This window comes from Camelina sativa, chromosome 18, assembly GCF_000633955.1.
Source record: "Camelina sativa cultivar DH55 chromosome 18, Cs, whole genome shotgun sequence".
Lineage (NCBI taxonomy): Eukaryota > Viridiplantae > Streptophyta > Magnoliopsida > Brassicales > Brassicaceae > Camelina > Camelina sativa.
The window spans coordinates 19,593,064-19,606,229 of NC_025702.1; the positions used below are offsets into that span (position 1 = coordinate 19,593,064).

Below are 13,166 nucleotides of genomic sequence, written 5' to 3' on the forward strand. Positions count from 1 at the left end.
GGGGGGGGGGGGGGGGGTTGCTGCTGATAATTATTTTTACTCTGCGGCGGAATCAGAAAACAATGTATTGATATAAGTTGTAAATATCAGGAAAAGATGGGGTGCAAAAATTTGTACTTTGTAGCTTTTTTAAAAGAGAGAATGTTTGTTTGATTGTAAACATTTCGGATTATCAAAAATTTGATTCCAAATCCCCCCTATAATTAATGAATGTACATAAGTGTGTTTCGAGCTATTTGCAATTTAGAAACTTTAGGGATTTACCGTAATGGTTATGTTTTGTTTGGCTCCAAATTGTAATTTGAGATACTATTTGGAACTTTTCGTAATTAAAGGTAAGTAGAGGGGCAAATAGAAAGATATAAGAAAAGCCTTATCTCAAAGAGTTTCTTCTTCCCTTCATTATCCTCAAAATCGCTGGAGAGTGAAGTCATCTTCTACTTCCGCCATAGCCACAATGCTTAGTCTCTCAATTGCAACGCCGGGGACGGCGGCGATTTTCCGTAGAGGAACTGCTTCGTCGACTTCAACTTCTTCTTCGTTCCATGGTGTAAGAATTCAGCACCAGGTTTCTGCTCGCGTGCCCGCGGCGGCGATGGTTTCGTCGTCTCGTAAACCGGCGGTGGTGATGATGTCGAAAAGAGAGGCGGAATTGAAAGAGATAAGATCGAAGACTACGGAGCAGTTACAGGAGGAGGTTGTTGACCTTAAAGGAGAGCTTTTTATGCTTCGTCTTCAGAAATCGGCGAGGAATGAGTTCAAATCTAGTGACTTTCGTCGAATGAAGAAACAAGTAAGCTTTTTTCTTAATTCTGTTGGTTCGTTTCGTTTGTTAAATTTTACTCTTTTATGACTAATGAGAGTCGAAATTGCTTGGCATTCACATCGAATTTGTTCGATTGTGTATATGGAATCGATTTTGCGGAGTCTTTGAAAGATTCAATACGTTTGGGATTTGTGGTTTGTTGATGAAACATTGAAATTATCACTATGGAAACTGTGAATTTGTGTGTGTTCTGCAGATTTTAGTGAACTTGAAACTATAACAATGGGTAACATCGCTAAGTTGTCAGGACCATATTTTTTTGTGGTATCTAATACTGTTTTTTTGGTAGGAGATGCAATGGAATTAGAGATTTAACATTCATTCATTCCTATCTCTGTGTTTATTATAGCTTAGAGCCGAGATTTCATGTTCTTATATAGAGAGTCTTGTATAGAGCTTCTCTCTATGTTCTTAGACATGAATCTTGAGCTTGTTGCAGTGTCTTGTTTCTTTTAGACATGAATCTTGAGCTTGTTGCAGTGTCTTGTTAATGGACCAAACTAAGTTTTGGCTGAAAATTACTTGGTTTGGCTTACTGATTACCGGGGGATTTCAATGAGACGAATGAATCATGAAGCTTTGATCTATGTTTTTGTTCAGTCATTTAATGCACCAATATTAAGTGGCTTTACCTCTGTCTCTTTTTTTGGTGGTGGTACTAAAGATATGTTATTTTTGGTTGTGGGTAAATAAATATTCAGGTAGCGAGGATGCTGACGGTAAAAAGAGAGAGGGAGATCAAAGAAGGGATAAAGAAAAGATTGTCAAGGAAACTGGACCGACAATGGAAGAAAAGCATTGTACCAAGACCACCTCCTTCTCTGAAGAAGCTTCAAGAAGAAGAAGCTGCAGAAGAAGCAGCCGAAGCTGCCAAATCTGCTTGAAAACCACACCACCATCGATTCTCTCTCTCTCTCTCTTGTATTTTAACCTCGAGATTGCTTGTTTACTCCCCTGTTGCTATTGTTGCTGAACCATCTTGTTCTTTTTTTGTTTGGTGTAAACATGAATGATGTAGTTTACATGAATTTTCATTAAGTTTTAATTATCTTTTGCGTCAATGTTTCATCAAGAGAAAGCTAAATCCTTTTGGAATCACTATGTTGAACAAAATAAAAATATAAATACATTTTTTAGTACCAAAACAATCGTGTTATTTTCTTTTGTCTCATATAAATCCAGTTTCAACAACAACCAAAAAAAGAAAAAAAAAAAAGGAAAAATCCAAAGAAGTTGGCGGGAAAATTAGGAATCAAGAGGGTGGCTTAGAATGCGAGTAGATGAGGTATTCGGTGGTAAATTCCGGGTGGATGAGGTGAGGACTAGGAGGAGGTAAAGCGATCTGTCTTTACAGTTTCAAACTTAATAGTACGATGATGTTTCCGAATTCCGATGATATTTGGGGGGGGGCATCGAACCCTAGATTTCACGATTGAACGAAACTCAGCGATTCGCGGATTAATACTTTCGTTTATGCAATCGAAAAGTCTTAGAAAAATCTCATCTTGGTTCTGTAAAATATGTATATGTATAGTCTCCTAGAGACTTCTTTAGTTTTGCATTAGTCATGGGTTTGGTTTTTGTTTACTGTTACTGTCCTTTTCCTGCATCATCGCCTTATTAGTTCTCTTATATATTGAAGTCATCTTCTTTAAGAACTATGAACACTACTGATGGATAAACACATCTTTCATACTACAGGTTATATGTTCTGATCCAATCCACTTCTTGTTTGAATACGGATTGCAGATTCGATTCATATCTCGGAAGTTGAAATTTGGGGCTACTTCTTTGTGGGTGGAGCTGTTGTTCTACCGTATCTCTGATAGTTGATCCATTACCTTCTTTGTTTTGGACTTCATATGGAACACAATATGTATCGAGAGGACGAGGGCTGTATGAGTTTTTCTTACAGGTATGATCTTGTTAGGTTGTTAGTTGTAGATGTCTTTGATATGAGATGCTCTTGTTAACTAGCAGTGGTAGATTCTCACATGTTCTGCTGATTTATCATTGACCATTTTAATGGGATAACAAATCTTGTTGAAATAGCAGTACGTCTGGAGACCACGATGATAATACACCTAATATCTTACATCCAAGGGTTAAGTCAAAAGAGAAAAACATTTCTATCTGCCCACAATTATATTATATATGGACCAATGGTCAACAGTGCTGATTTTTTAATGCAAAGTTTATGATTGATTTCTCCGGTTCATCTTTGACAGCTGCACTGTCCTGTTCACACTCATCAGTTTACACTTAGATTGAATTCTTATCCTCCATTTCAAACTAACAAGTCGTCAACTTTTCAGCTTATTTTTTATTTCTGAGAAAGAATACAATAGGGTCCAATGTAGAAAGCTTTGTCAATTAGGCGGTGTTGTTAATGTTAAGTACAAGAGATTAAGACAACAAATACATATCTAAAGGTGATTTATGAGGTTTGTATATGAATTGCTTTGTATCCCTTTTTTTATGAAGACCTGTATTATTACCAACTCCAGCCATGTGCTTTTGCACAGCTTTTTATAATGCTTTTGACACCCCATTATTTTATTATGTTAGCGTCTTACGTATAGTTTTCATGCAAAGATCTTGGTACTTCTGGATCACAACATGTGACTTGCTTTTCATGCAAAAAGCTTCCTCTGTGTTTGTCTTGATGTCATGCTTTCTGAAAAGTCCAAACCCTTTAAGCCTGTTTTACTTTAACTACTAATTCCTTAAAAGCATAAAATGTTACTTCTGCAGGGTCTTTTGGATTTTCTTATTGTCTTCTTCGTGATGCCTGTGAAAGAATTGATGAACACGATCGACTCTCTAAATCCCAGAGGTTTGTCAATGATTTTGCCAAGAAAAGTTCTGTTCCTTCACTATTACTAGTTACAGTGCAAGTTTTGATTCTCTCCATAAAGCAACTGTGATTGCTTCAATAAAAGCAGTTCTAACATGGTTTCAAGCTTGCTTTCCTTTCATAAATTTCTGGTTTTTGACTGGGTTTGAGCAATATACAGTATATTGATATTGATTGGAAAGTTTTCTATGTTTTTTCAGCTGAGCGTTTTTTTATATTCTCCTCTTGATTAATGTGAAAGCTGGAACTCTTAGACTTGTTGTAAATTTAGCTGTCAATGTAAATGGTCTTTTTCTTTCTTTGCTTTCTAGCTTGCACTAACTTTGTCTCTTATTTGTGCCTTTTCAGCTTCTTGGATCTTCTATAGAGAAATCCTTGTTCGGCTTTTATGGATTGGTTCTAAGAAATCTTATTTTGATAATGCAAAGGTACAACCTTCTACTCATGCTTTTCTGTAGCATCGTTATTATCTACAATTTGGGTGACGTCAATACAGATTGATTTCAGCCATGAGAGGATTATTAACTTAAAAAGTTTCGACTGCTGAAGAAAGTATATCTCAGTGGCCATATATATGCCTCTTAGCCTAGAAATGTTTAATCTTGTGACTAAAGTTGTTTTTACCTGCATGTGGAATAGATTAATCTCATAAGATATCAATAGGTGCTATGTGACACAGTCCAGTTGGCTAATTTAACTTGACCATGCGTAGAGCCATTAATAGTTAATACTGGATTGGTAAATACAATGTTATACATTGTTTAGTGTTGCTTCTTCTAAATTTTGTTCTATATTGTCTGTCTTAGGACCTGTTGCAGGTATAATTCATCAATCTCCTCATATGTTGATAGCAGAACATATTTGATCAAATGCACCTTTTAAAGCCTGATCCGATACAGGATCTCCCTCTGGTCTTCGAGCAACTCTGGTAACGTAAGTGATTATACTCATCTTTTCTTGAATTTATTGAAGATACTATTTCTGATGCATTTATTTCATCCGAATTTTAAATCATAGGTATCCTAGTTATTTTATGTAATGGTAGATACTACTGATGCATCTAAATTGATTCTATATGGAGCGCTGATTAAGATAGCAATGCCATTGTCTACTTCTCTATCTTTCACTGTCTTGTAGCTGTAAATTGGTGTCATCAATGAGACAACTTTAGCCACCTAAAACTACATGTAGTGGTTGATGCCTAAGAAAACAACACTTAAGGCCCACACAATTTGGTTGATATAATACTAGAAAATGACTTTATTTTATAAAATCGTAATACATTGTTATTCTTCCTGTTATCTCTGTCCCATGTCATTGAGGTTTCTTGTGATGGTGTATTTCTAGCAAATGTAACGTTTGAGGAAAGTTTAAACGCTAGAAGATTCTGAGCGTTGAGTTCTTGTCTGTATTTATTGATTTAATAATCAGATGACTTATAGATAAACAAAGAATTTCAATCTTTAGATCAATAGCTAACAAAACAGAATGTTGAAATTTTCAACCATTATTAGATTATTGTATGATCGGAATCACCAAACAAAGTCTGCTTCCATGTGAACAGTAGAAAACATCCTTAGCAGTTAAAAATTTTGTACTTGAAATTAGATTATACGTGTGTAGATTTGTCTCATTTTGTTTTAATTACTGGTTGCAATCTCTTTCAGGATTCTTACCGATGCTGATGAACCGAAACAAGCATCTGGAATTCTCTTAATTGTGTAAGTACCAACAGTTTAATAAGTATATCACTGTCATCCACAAAGTTGGATAGTGACCTCTTGGATTTCAAGTAGCAATTGGGTAGAAAAATACTTTGCATATACACTGTATGTGTATCTGACTGATTATGTCTGAGCTCGATGCATATACTCTTCACATTCTCAGAGAATATAGGGAAGAGGTGAAAGTTTTTTCAAACTTGGCTTTGAAATTCAGGGTTTAGATGTGTTGGTTAGGAACTTGTAGTGAGATAGTGGTCCATTCTGAGAAACCCTAGATGAACAAGCAACTCAAGTCTTTCTTTTTCCTAGAATATTTTCATAGTCAACAAACGCGAAAATAGCATCTGTTATATACATGGAAATTGACAGTTGATCAAAACGCTCTAGTCTTGAAAGTTATTATCTAAGAATTTGTTTCTTGAGGGCCAATTGTTTTTCATTTGGGAAAATTACAGGAAACCCTATGATGTTACTTTATGGAAAATACAGAGAAGAACAAGACAAGAAATGCCATTTGGTCCAATGCAGAGGCAGTGGGGAGAAAGTCTTGTAGGTTTCAAAGATGGTGGATATTTAGATCATTTTCTGCACCAACCTCTCCCCTAACAAGCTCCTTCCAATTTTCAACAAAACAAAATGTGTCAACATCAAGCCTGTCACCGTTATCAACAGTAACTTCTCTTCTCATAATACCAATACTTTACATTGTTACATTGTTACTTTGTTGTTTATATTTGTCTGTCCCCTGTTGCTGTATATGCATTTTCCGTAATTTTGGTTTCAGTGAAGTGCAAAATTATGTGCTTGTGATTGATCTGTAGTATGATAGGATTATGTATAGCTTATATATTTGATCACAAAATGGATACAAAACGCAACTAGATAAGTTCTCATGTATGTACCCTGATATGCTCTCTGTTGCAGGTTTCTTTGTTTAGTATACTTTTTCTCACCAGAAAAGCATTTTTGAGTAGGAAAGCTCTGTAAGTATTACCTACTTTAGCTATATCAGGACTTGCTCAAGATCAAAAGAAATGTCTTGAACAAGACTTTAAGAGTACTTATAGTTTCCTTATTTGACCAATTTTGCTTTCTTTAATTTGTTTTCCAGTAAGTATCTTAAGAATCTTGGACTTCAGCTTCAGGATTTTCCAATGCTTCACCTATCTCATTTCCAGAGACAAATATTAGGGCTCATGGGTTGATACAAAGGAAGGATATACAAATATAAAATTTGTTATATATTAGAGAATACCAAATACATCAATGAGTTATGAAATGGATAAACCCTGTCTCTTTTGGCCTGCCTTGTGGTGACATCTGTTGTTTGCTTGATTAAAAAATCATTTATCTGTTTGTTTTGTCAGCGAATGATTAAAAAAATGATTTGACTATGTTTGCTTTCTCGTCAAATTTCTGTACTGCCCCTTGTTCTCCCCCACCTAAACCTTTCTGTAGAAACTTTGGAATCTTTTCTGAGCAGGCAAAGTGGCTGATCATGTTATTATGTTTGCAGGTCTCTAATATATAACAAATTGGCTGATCATGATATTAACCTGAAGTCACAGGATCTCGGTATCTTGAATTGTGTCCGAGAAGAAGGTTGGTCGTGTTGCTTTTGAGTTAGGACTGCAAGTAGTTATGCCATACGTATATGTTTGAATAAAGAATAGAAAAGCATAGAAAATGGCATTTGAAGGGTGAAAGTGACATGCGTTGTTTTGTTACGCGAATAGGAAAGAAGCACGTGGTGAATGGACATTAAAGAGAGAGGGAAGGTCGACTTGATATAAATATAGAAATAAGAAGCAGTTAGTGGTTGCGAAGAAAGGAGACAAGCGACCAAATCTTTGAAGAAGTATTAGTAAAGAGAAGGTAAAAAACAAGAAGGGAGACCGTTGTTAGATACAGAAGTTGATCAAACATGGGAAGATCTCCTAGCTCAGATGAAACTGGTCTGAAGAAAGGTCCATGGTTACCTGAAGAAGATGATAAACTCATCAATTATATTCACAAACATGGCCATAGCAGCTGGAGTGCCCTTCCCAAGCTTGCTGGTACTATCTTTAAAGCTTTATTGAAACCTGGTTTTGTGTTTGATATATATGAGTCTATTGTGAATATCTGTTTCTATCTATGCAGGTCTTAACAGGTGTGGGAAGAGTTGTAGGCTACGATGGACAAACTATTTGAGACCAGACATTAAGCGAGGAAAATTCTCGGCTGAAGAAGAAGAGACCATCCTGAACCTTCACGCGGTTCTTGGAAACAAGTAAAACCCCTTCTGATTCTTGATATTATATGGAATTATTCTTGCTTCGTGACACTCATTTAGAATGTTGCCGGTAATGATTCTATAAGGTGGTCAATGATTGCAAGCCATTTACCTGGAAGAACAGACAATGAGATCAAGAATTTCTGGAACACTCATCTGAAGAAAAAACTGATCCAGATGGGTTTTGACCCCATGACCCATCGGCCAAGAACTGATGACATCTTCTCAAGCTTATCTCAGCTCATGTCTCTGTCTAACCTGAGAGGACTTGTTGATCTGCAGCAACAGGTTCCAATTGAAGAGCAAGCTTTACTGAATCTCCAAGCTGAGATGGCTAGGCTCCAGCTGTTCCAATACCTTCTTCAACCTCCTCCTCCTATGAATAGTAGCAGCATTAACCCTAATGACTTAAACATTCTCAATCTCCTCATCAAAGAAAACTCCAATACCAGTAATCTCGACCTTGGTTTCCTCACTTCTCATCTTCAAGACTTCAACAACAACCTCCCATCCCTCAAAAACATAGACAATAATCACTTCAGTCAAAAAAGTTCTCCAATATGGTTCCATGAACCACCGAGCTTGAACCAAACTATGTTGCCTTCTCATGATCCTTGTGCTCAGAGTGTAGATGGTTTCGGTGGCAACCAGGCCTCCTCAAGCCATGACCAAGAAATAGCAATCACAGATGTTGTAGAATGGCCTGATCAGCATCTATTTGATGACTCCATGTTTCCAGACATTCCGTATCAGTCTTAAGTAAGGTATGCATGTATATGTTTCAAAAGAACCTTGATTGTATTTATTTGGTACTGTTGTGCTTGTGCATGTTGGTTCAGTATCTCCACGTTAATTTATATAATGTCAAATGTGTGATATAGTGTCTTAGAATGTACATGTTGTTTGACGTTTGTGTTCTTCGTAAGAACATTCTATATGTTTGAATATCTATTGTCCTCGCCGTACGTATAGTATATAGAGACCAACCAACGATTGTTCAGATGATGATCTCTAAATTTGTGTAGTAAAAATGTTCTTGTTTTTTTCAATTTCATAATCGTTGAAAGTATGTGTTACATTGAAAGTTTTGTCCAAAAGAAAAAAATGTGATCCAAGTTTGCTGAGTCTTTTGACATCACATTCACAAATGCGACAGAAATAAGTATAATTAAGAACGCAATGGTTCGAAAAAGGGAAATAGCAAACTAATTTTTTAAAAAGGGGAATATGAAAGAATCTAAATAGGAAAAAGAAAATAAAAAGAAATAGAAGAAAAGGAAACAAGTAAATGAATCTAACGGTTCAAAATTTGCCAATAAAAGCATATGGAGCGTAAGAAAAAGAACAAAACAAAAAGGAAACTAATAAATCATCAGGTGCCAGGTGGACAAAAGAGTCAACGGTGTTTGACTACCGGCTTATGATTTTAATCACAGCCGTTGAAACCTAATATTAGATCAAATCACCACCGTCAATAGCTTTCAGACCTGAACTCGTCTTACTCTCTTTCTTTTTTTCGATCTTCTCTTTTTCTTTGTTGTTTCTTGTCCGTTACAAGTAATTTGATTTACTGGTGGTGTGGTGATATTCTTCCTCTAAAGACCAAGTCGCGTCTCTGTTTTTTTATCTATTTCAACCCATCATCGTTTTCACTTGTTAATTTTTCTAGGGTTTCGTTTCTAAACTGAATTGTTCATAGCTTTTTCATGTTCAATGAAAAGCTTCGTTTTTTAGGTTTTGGATGATGCTAATTTTATCGATCAGTGATGGTTTTGATGGATACGCTTCTTCTCTGTGCCTAATTTCTTCTAGGGTTTTGTTCTTCCTCTTAACTCTTCTTTTACTTCTTCTTTTACTCTCTGTTTCTTTGTTCCTTACGCTCCTTTTTTCTTCGTCTTGCAGGTGTTTCGGAAGAGAATTATGATCGGATCATCACGCATTCTTCTCCAGGCTATGTCTCACATGTTCCTTGATCTAAACGTATCTCCAGGGTTCGGTAATTTTTTTTTTTCTAGTTATATGTTACTTACTTGTCGTTTTTTTTTTGTTTTGTTGGTTCAGATTTGTGGAGGAGGTTGCTATGATTGATCGGTGATGGCTTTGACCGATCGTTGTCACTCTGATTCATGTTATTCTTGTAGCTAGGGGTTGGTTTCTAAAATTCATCGGTTGCTTTCTTCCTGTGAATATGTTCATGCGTTTTACTTGTCGTTTTGTGATATTCTTCTAAACACGAAGTCGCATCTCTGATTTTTATTTCAACACTTAGGTAACTTTTTATAAAGGGTCGTTTTTTTTTTTTTTTCTTTAGGTTTTGGATGATGCTTTTATCGATGAGAGTGATGGCTACATCTCTGTGCAGCTAACCGTCTTCAAGGGTTTTGTTCTTCCTTTTTTTTGTTGTTGTTGTTTTGTTCCTTGCGTTTCTTTGTTCGTATTGCATGTGGAAGCGAATTATGATCAGATCATCGCGCAATTTTCTCTAGGCATACGTCACTCTAATTCAGTTTATTCTTCTAGAGTTTTGTTTCTGAATTGAATCATTGAAGGCTTTTTATTATGTTTATGCGACTTTTTACCTTTTGCTCTGTTATTTCAGGTTGTGGAGGATCGGTCGGTGATGCTTTTGATGGATCCTTTTTGTTTACTGTGCCATACATCTTCAGGACCAGGTAGTGTTCTTCCTCCTAAGCCACTTTTTTTTCTTTCCGAACCGTTGTTTTATTTAATATTTGCTATTGTTGATCCTATTTGTCTTGTATTTCTCAGATATTCATATGAGAGATGATCACAAATTCTTCATTGACGAGTTTGTTCTTGAACTGTGTTCTTTTTTAACTAGCAAAAGGCTGGACATCTGAAATATATTCAGGTATTCGTTCCTGTTTCCCTCCAAAATCTGTTGCAGTGAGGTTGGAAGTAGATCCTCCTAGTGATGTTTAGATTCATGGTTTAAGCCTAAGTTCCTGTCTTTTGTTATAGAAACTCGAGGTTACTAACTTGTCGTTCTGTTATTTTAGGTTCCTCTAAACACTTCTTTTGCTCTCTGTTATTTTGTTCTTTGCGTTCCTTTCTTCGTCTTGCAGGTGTTTCGGAAGCAAATTATGATCGGATCGGTGCATATTCTTTTCCAGGCTAGTCTCACCCGTTTACTCTGTTGGATTTTTGTCCTTCTTCCTACATTTCTTAATCCCTTAACCCATTTTTTTTTGTATAATTGATATATAACTCTATCTTTTGATGCAGATCGTCGAGGTAATAGGATTTCTCTGTTGAATCTTTCTTCTCTGCCTTTCATCTTTTGGTTTCTTCTGATTTTCTCAAGAGGTAAGTTTTCTTTTTTCTTGTGGTATGATGGCTTGACTATAATTTCGTGTTTCTGGTTACTTACTTCACATCTATATACCTTTTTTGTTGTTATTGGTTGACTTATTTTAATTTTGGGTTATGATATGTCTTCTGTGTGTCTTATTGTGTGTTTCCATATTTTTGCTAATAATCACTCCTCTCTGTTTCTCTTCTGTCTGGCTAATTGGTGTCTTCTCTTTTCTTAGTCGAGGTGTTATAAAAGAGAAGCATAGGTTACTAACTGGTCTCTTTCCCTTTAATTCTCTGTTGCGCTCATGCTGAATATTTTCCAGTTGTTTGTCTATAACGCCACTATCTTCCGTCACAATGTTTGTCTTTGAGTCACTAGGCAAGCATTACCTAAAACGTTTATTTGGTTTTGCATGTTTACCATCTCTGTTTTTATGAACGCGATCTATATTTCTTCGGCTGATAGATTTTAGTTTCACAGAGGATCCTGATCTGGATAACAGGATTGGAGCAGCTACTGCAGTCGAAGTCGGAGCCACTGGAATTTCATACACATTTGCTCCTCGCATTGCAGTAAAGTTTCTGTATTCTGGATCTTATAAGTTTTCACCTTGTGCGTCTTATAGATCTGGCACTCTTTCATATCTTTGGTACTTTCTACATTTGTTAAAGTTGTTTCTCACCCGATTTTTGTAGGTTTGTAGAGATACCAGATGGGGGTAGGTGTTATGAGAGCTACAGCGAGGATCACAAAGTTGTGGAAGACATGACATATGTCTTACTTGGTTTACACAAGGAGAGCCTCCTTCCAACTATAAGAAATTAAGCATGGCTTTCCATTCGTTGGTGGCAGGTAAGGTTTTGCTAACTTTTGGTTGTGCTATATGAGCCTTACATAAGTATGCTCTTCCTTTCATGCGTATTATTTTGTTAGGGATAAAGTTGCAAACATGTGCCAAGCATTACATGGGAGATGGTGGGACAAACCCGAGGAAAAAATGAGAATAACACGGTGACTTATTTACATGGTCTTCTTAGTGTTCGCATGCCTGCTTATGCTGATGCAGTTTACAAAGGTGTTTCCATAGTGATTGTTTCATATTCAAGCTGGAATGGTGAGAAGATGCATGCAAATACTGAGCTATCACAGGTAATTTGATTCTAATTGTCATGAAACTAGTCCTAATAACTATAATTGTCTTGAGACAGGTTCAAAATGCTATTGGATTCCTGAAAATGATCGGAGCAGAACACTGGATGAGAAGGAAAATCTAAAGGATCTTGGTTTGTGTTGTAAAGTGCTGAGAATATATATTCCAACATTTTCTTTTACCGACAAGCATCATGACTGACTTTCCTGTGTGCTTTGTTTTTGACCTGTTGTAACTAGGGAAAATCATTGATTCTCCCCGTTGATCCCAAGCTGCCATCTTCCGCTGCTTTGACCCGATCCTGACAATTGTATCTATCATGCATGGCTCAGTGTCAGAGATCCGTTCCTTCTACCTCAAGACAAAAAGGACGTACGTAAGTACAAAAGGATTCATGATTCATTTTTATGAGTTAGGTTCAAGGAACTTCTTGTCAGCCCAGACGCTTCAGGCGACGATATATTCTCTGACATTTAACATCAGAAAACTAAGGTCATATACCAGCGTGGCTCAGTTCTAGTTTAAGTTTTTTTTTTTCATGAAATACCTCCTCACCATATTATTATATCTGCTTCCTTTCATCAGAGAATGTGTGTCTGTGGTCCCGATACTGGCCCCAACAGATTGAGCTCGTCCCAGAAGGTGATTGATGCCATTTACTTGTATATATTCCATTTTTTTCCTTTGGTCATTTTGTGTAGCTGGTTTTAACATATTTTAATTTTGACTAATGTGACACAGAGAAAAAATTGGTGGAGCTTTGGGGACAAGAGTGACCCCTTCAATTCTGGTGTTATTTATGTCAAAAGGAAGGTAGGAGCTTGTTCGTATGTTGATGATCCAGTTGGGTCTCAGTCAGTCAGTGCTTTCAGGAGCAATGCATAAGGTTGTATACTCCATTATATACTCTCTCCGCTCTGATAGGTTCATTTTCAGTCATAAAAAAACGGTTTCTGATACAGGTTATGTATGCTTTTGGTGATGCAGGTTTTTGGTTTAAGAACTCTGGGGGAAT

At 36.5% G+C, this 13,166-nt stretch overlaps 2 protein-coding genes and 2 long non-coding RNA genes across 13 annotated transcripts; all 4 read left to right on the forward strand.

The window, feature by feature from the left end:
* Nucleotides 377-1,887, forward strand: LOC104762692 (50S ribosomal protein L29, chloroplastic). Its single transcript, XM_010486030.1, has 2 exons — nt 377-793; nt 1,528-1,887. Exons 1-2 carry the CDS (start codon nt 458-460, stop codon nt 1,708-1,710), a joined length of 519 nt encoding a protein of 172 aa, XP_010484332.1. The 5' UTR covers nt 377-457; the 3' UTR covers nt 1,711-1,887.
* Nucleotides 2,538-8,731, forward strand: LOC104762693 (transcription factor MYB39-like). 4 transcript variants are annotated; one of them, XM_010486032.2, is made up of 11 exons: nt 2,538-2,741; nt 3,581-3,662; nt 4,032-4,111; nt 4,490-4,616; nt 5,351-5,404; nt 5,863-6,078; nt 6,332-6,390; nt 6,519-7,009; nt 7,144-7,464; nt 7,550-7,679; nt 7,769-8,731. In XM_010486032.2, exons 9-11 carry the CDS (start codon nt 7,332-7,334, stop codon nt 8,439-8,441), a joined length of 936 nt encoding a protein of 311 aa, XP_010484334.1. In that variant the 5' UTR covers nt 2,538-2,741; nt 3,581-3,662; nt 4,032-4,111; nt 4,490-4,616; nt 5,351-5,404; nt 5,863-6,078; nt 6,332-6,390; nt 6,519-7,009; nt 7,144-7,331; the 3' UTR covers nt 8,442-8,731. The 4 variants fall into 4 exon arrangements, with proteins under 4 accessions (XP_010484334.1, XP_010484333.1, XP_010484336.1 ...); XM_010486031.2 differs by having other exon boundaries at nt 6,332-7,009; XM_010486034.2 differs by lacking the exon at nt 6,332-6,390 and having other exon boundaries at nt 6,924-7,009.
* Nucleotides 9,249-10,816, forward strand: LOC109130608. 3 transcript variants are annotated; one of them, XR_002036519.1, is made up of 6 exons: nt 9,249-9,495; nt 9,585-9,829; nt 9,994-10,060; nt 10,282-10,354; nt 10,452-10,554; nt 10,769-10,816. It is a non-coding gene; the product is annotated as an uncharacterized LOC109130608 (long non-coding RNA). The 3 variants fall into 3 exon arrangements; XR_002036518.1 differs by having other exon boundaries at nt 9,585-9,662; nt 9,744-9,829; nt 10,452-10,810; XR_002036517.1 differs by having other exon boundaries at nt 10,452-10,810.
* On the forward strand, nt 10,926-13,161 carry LOC104762695. 5 transcript variants are annotated; one of them, XR_002036513.1, is made up of 9 exons: nt 10,926-11,009; nt 11,482-11,573; nt 11,697-11,853; nt 11,935-12,115; nt 12,210-12,284; nt 12,391-12,643; nt 12,737-12,793; nt 12,893-13,037; nt 13,139-13,161. It is a non-coding gene; the product is annotated as an uncharacterized LOC104762695 (long non-coding RNA). The 5 variants fall into 5 exon arrangements; XR_002036516.1 differs by having other exon boundaries at nt 11,482-11,613; nt 11,935-12,284; XR_002036514.1 differs by having other exon boundaries at nt 11,935-12,293.

Excerpts from the sequence above, each read along its gene's own strand:
- LOC104762692 (XM_010486030.1), top strand. The coding sequence starts at position 458 with ATGCTTAGTCTCTCAATTGCAACGCCGGGGACGGCGGCGATTTTCCGT. Across the intron at positions 794-1,527 it reads TTCGTCGAATGAAGAAACAA|GTAGCGAGGATGCTGACGGT; the intron begins GTAAGCTTTTTT and ends ATAAATATTCAG.
- LOC104762693 (XM_010486031.2), top strand. The coding sequence starts at position 7,332 with ATGGGAAGATCTCCTAGCTCAGATGAAACTGGTCTGAAGAAAGGTCCA. Across the intron at positions 7,465-7,549 it reads TGCCCTTCCCAAGCTTGCTG|GTCTTAACAGGTGTGGGAAG; the intron begins GTACTATCTTTA and ends CTATCTATGCAG. Across the intron at positions 7,680-7,768 it reads CACGCGGTTCTTGGAAACAA|GTGGTCAATGATTGCAAGCC; the intron begins GTAAAACCCCTT and ends TGATTCTATAAG.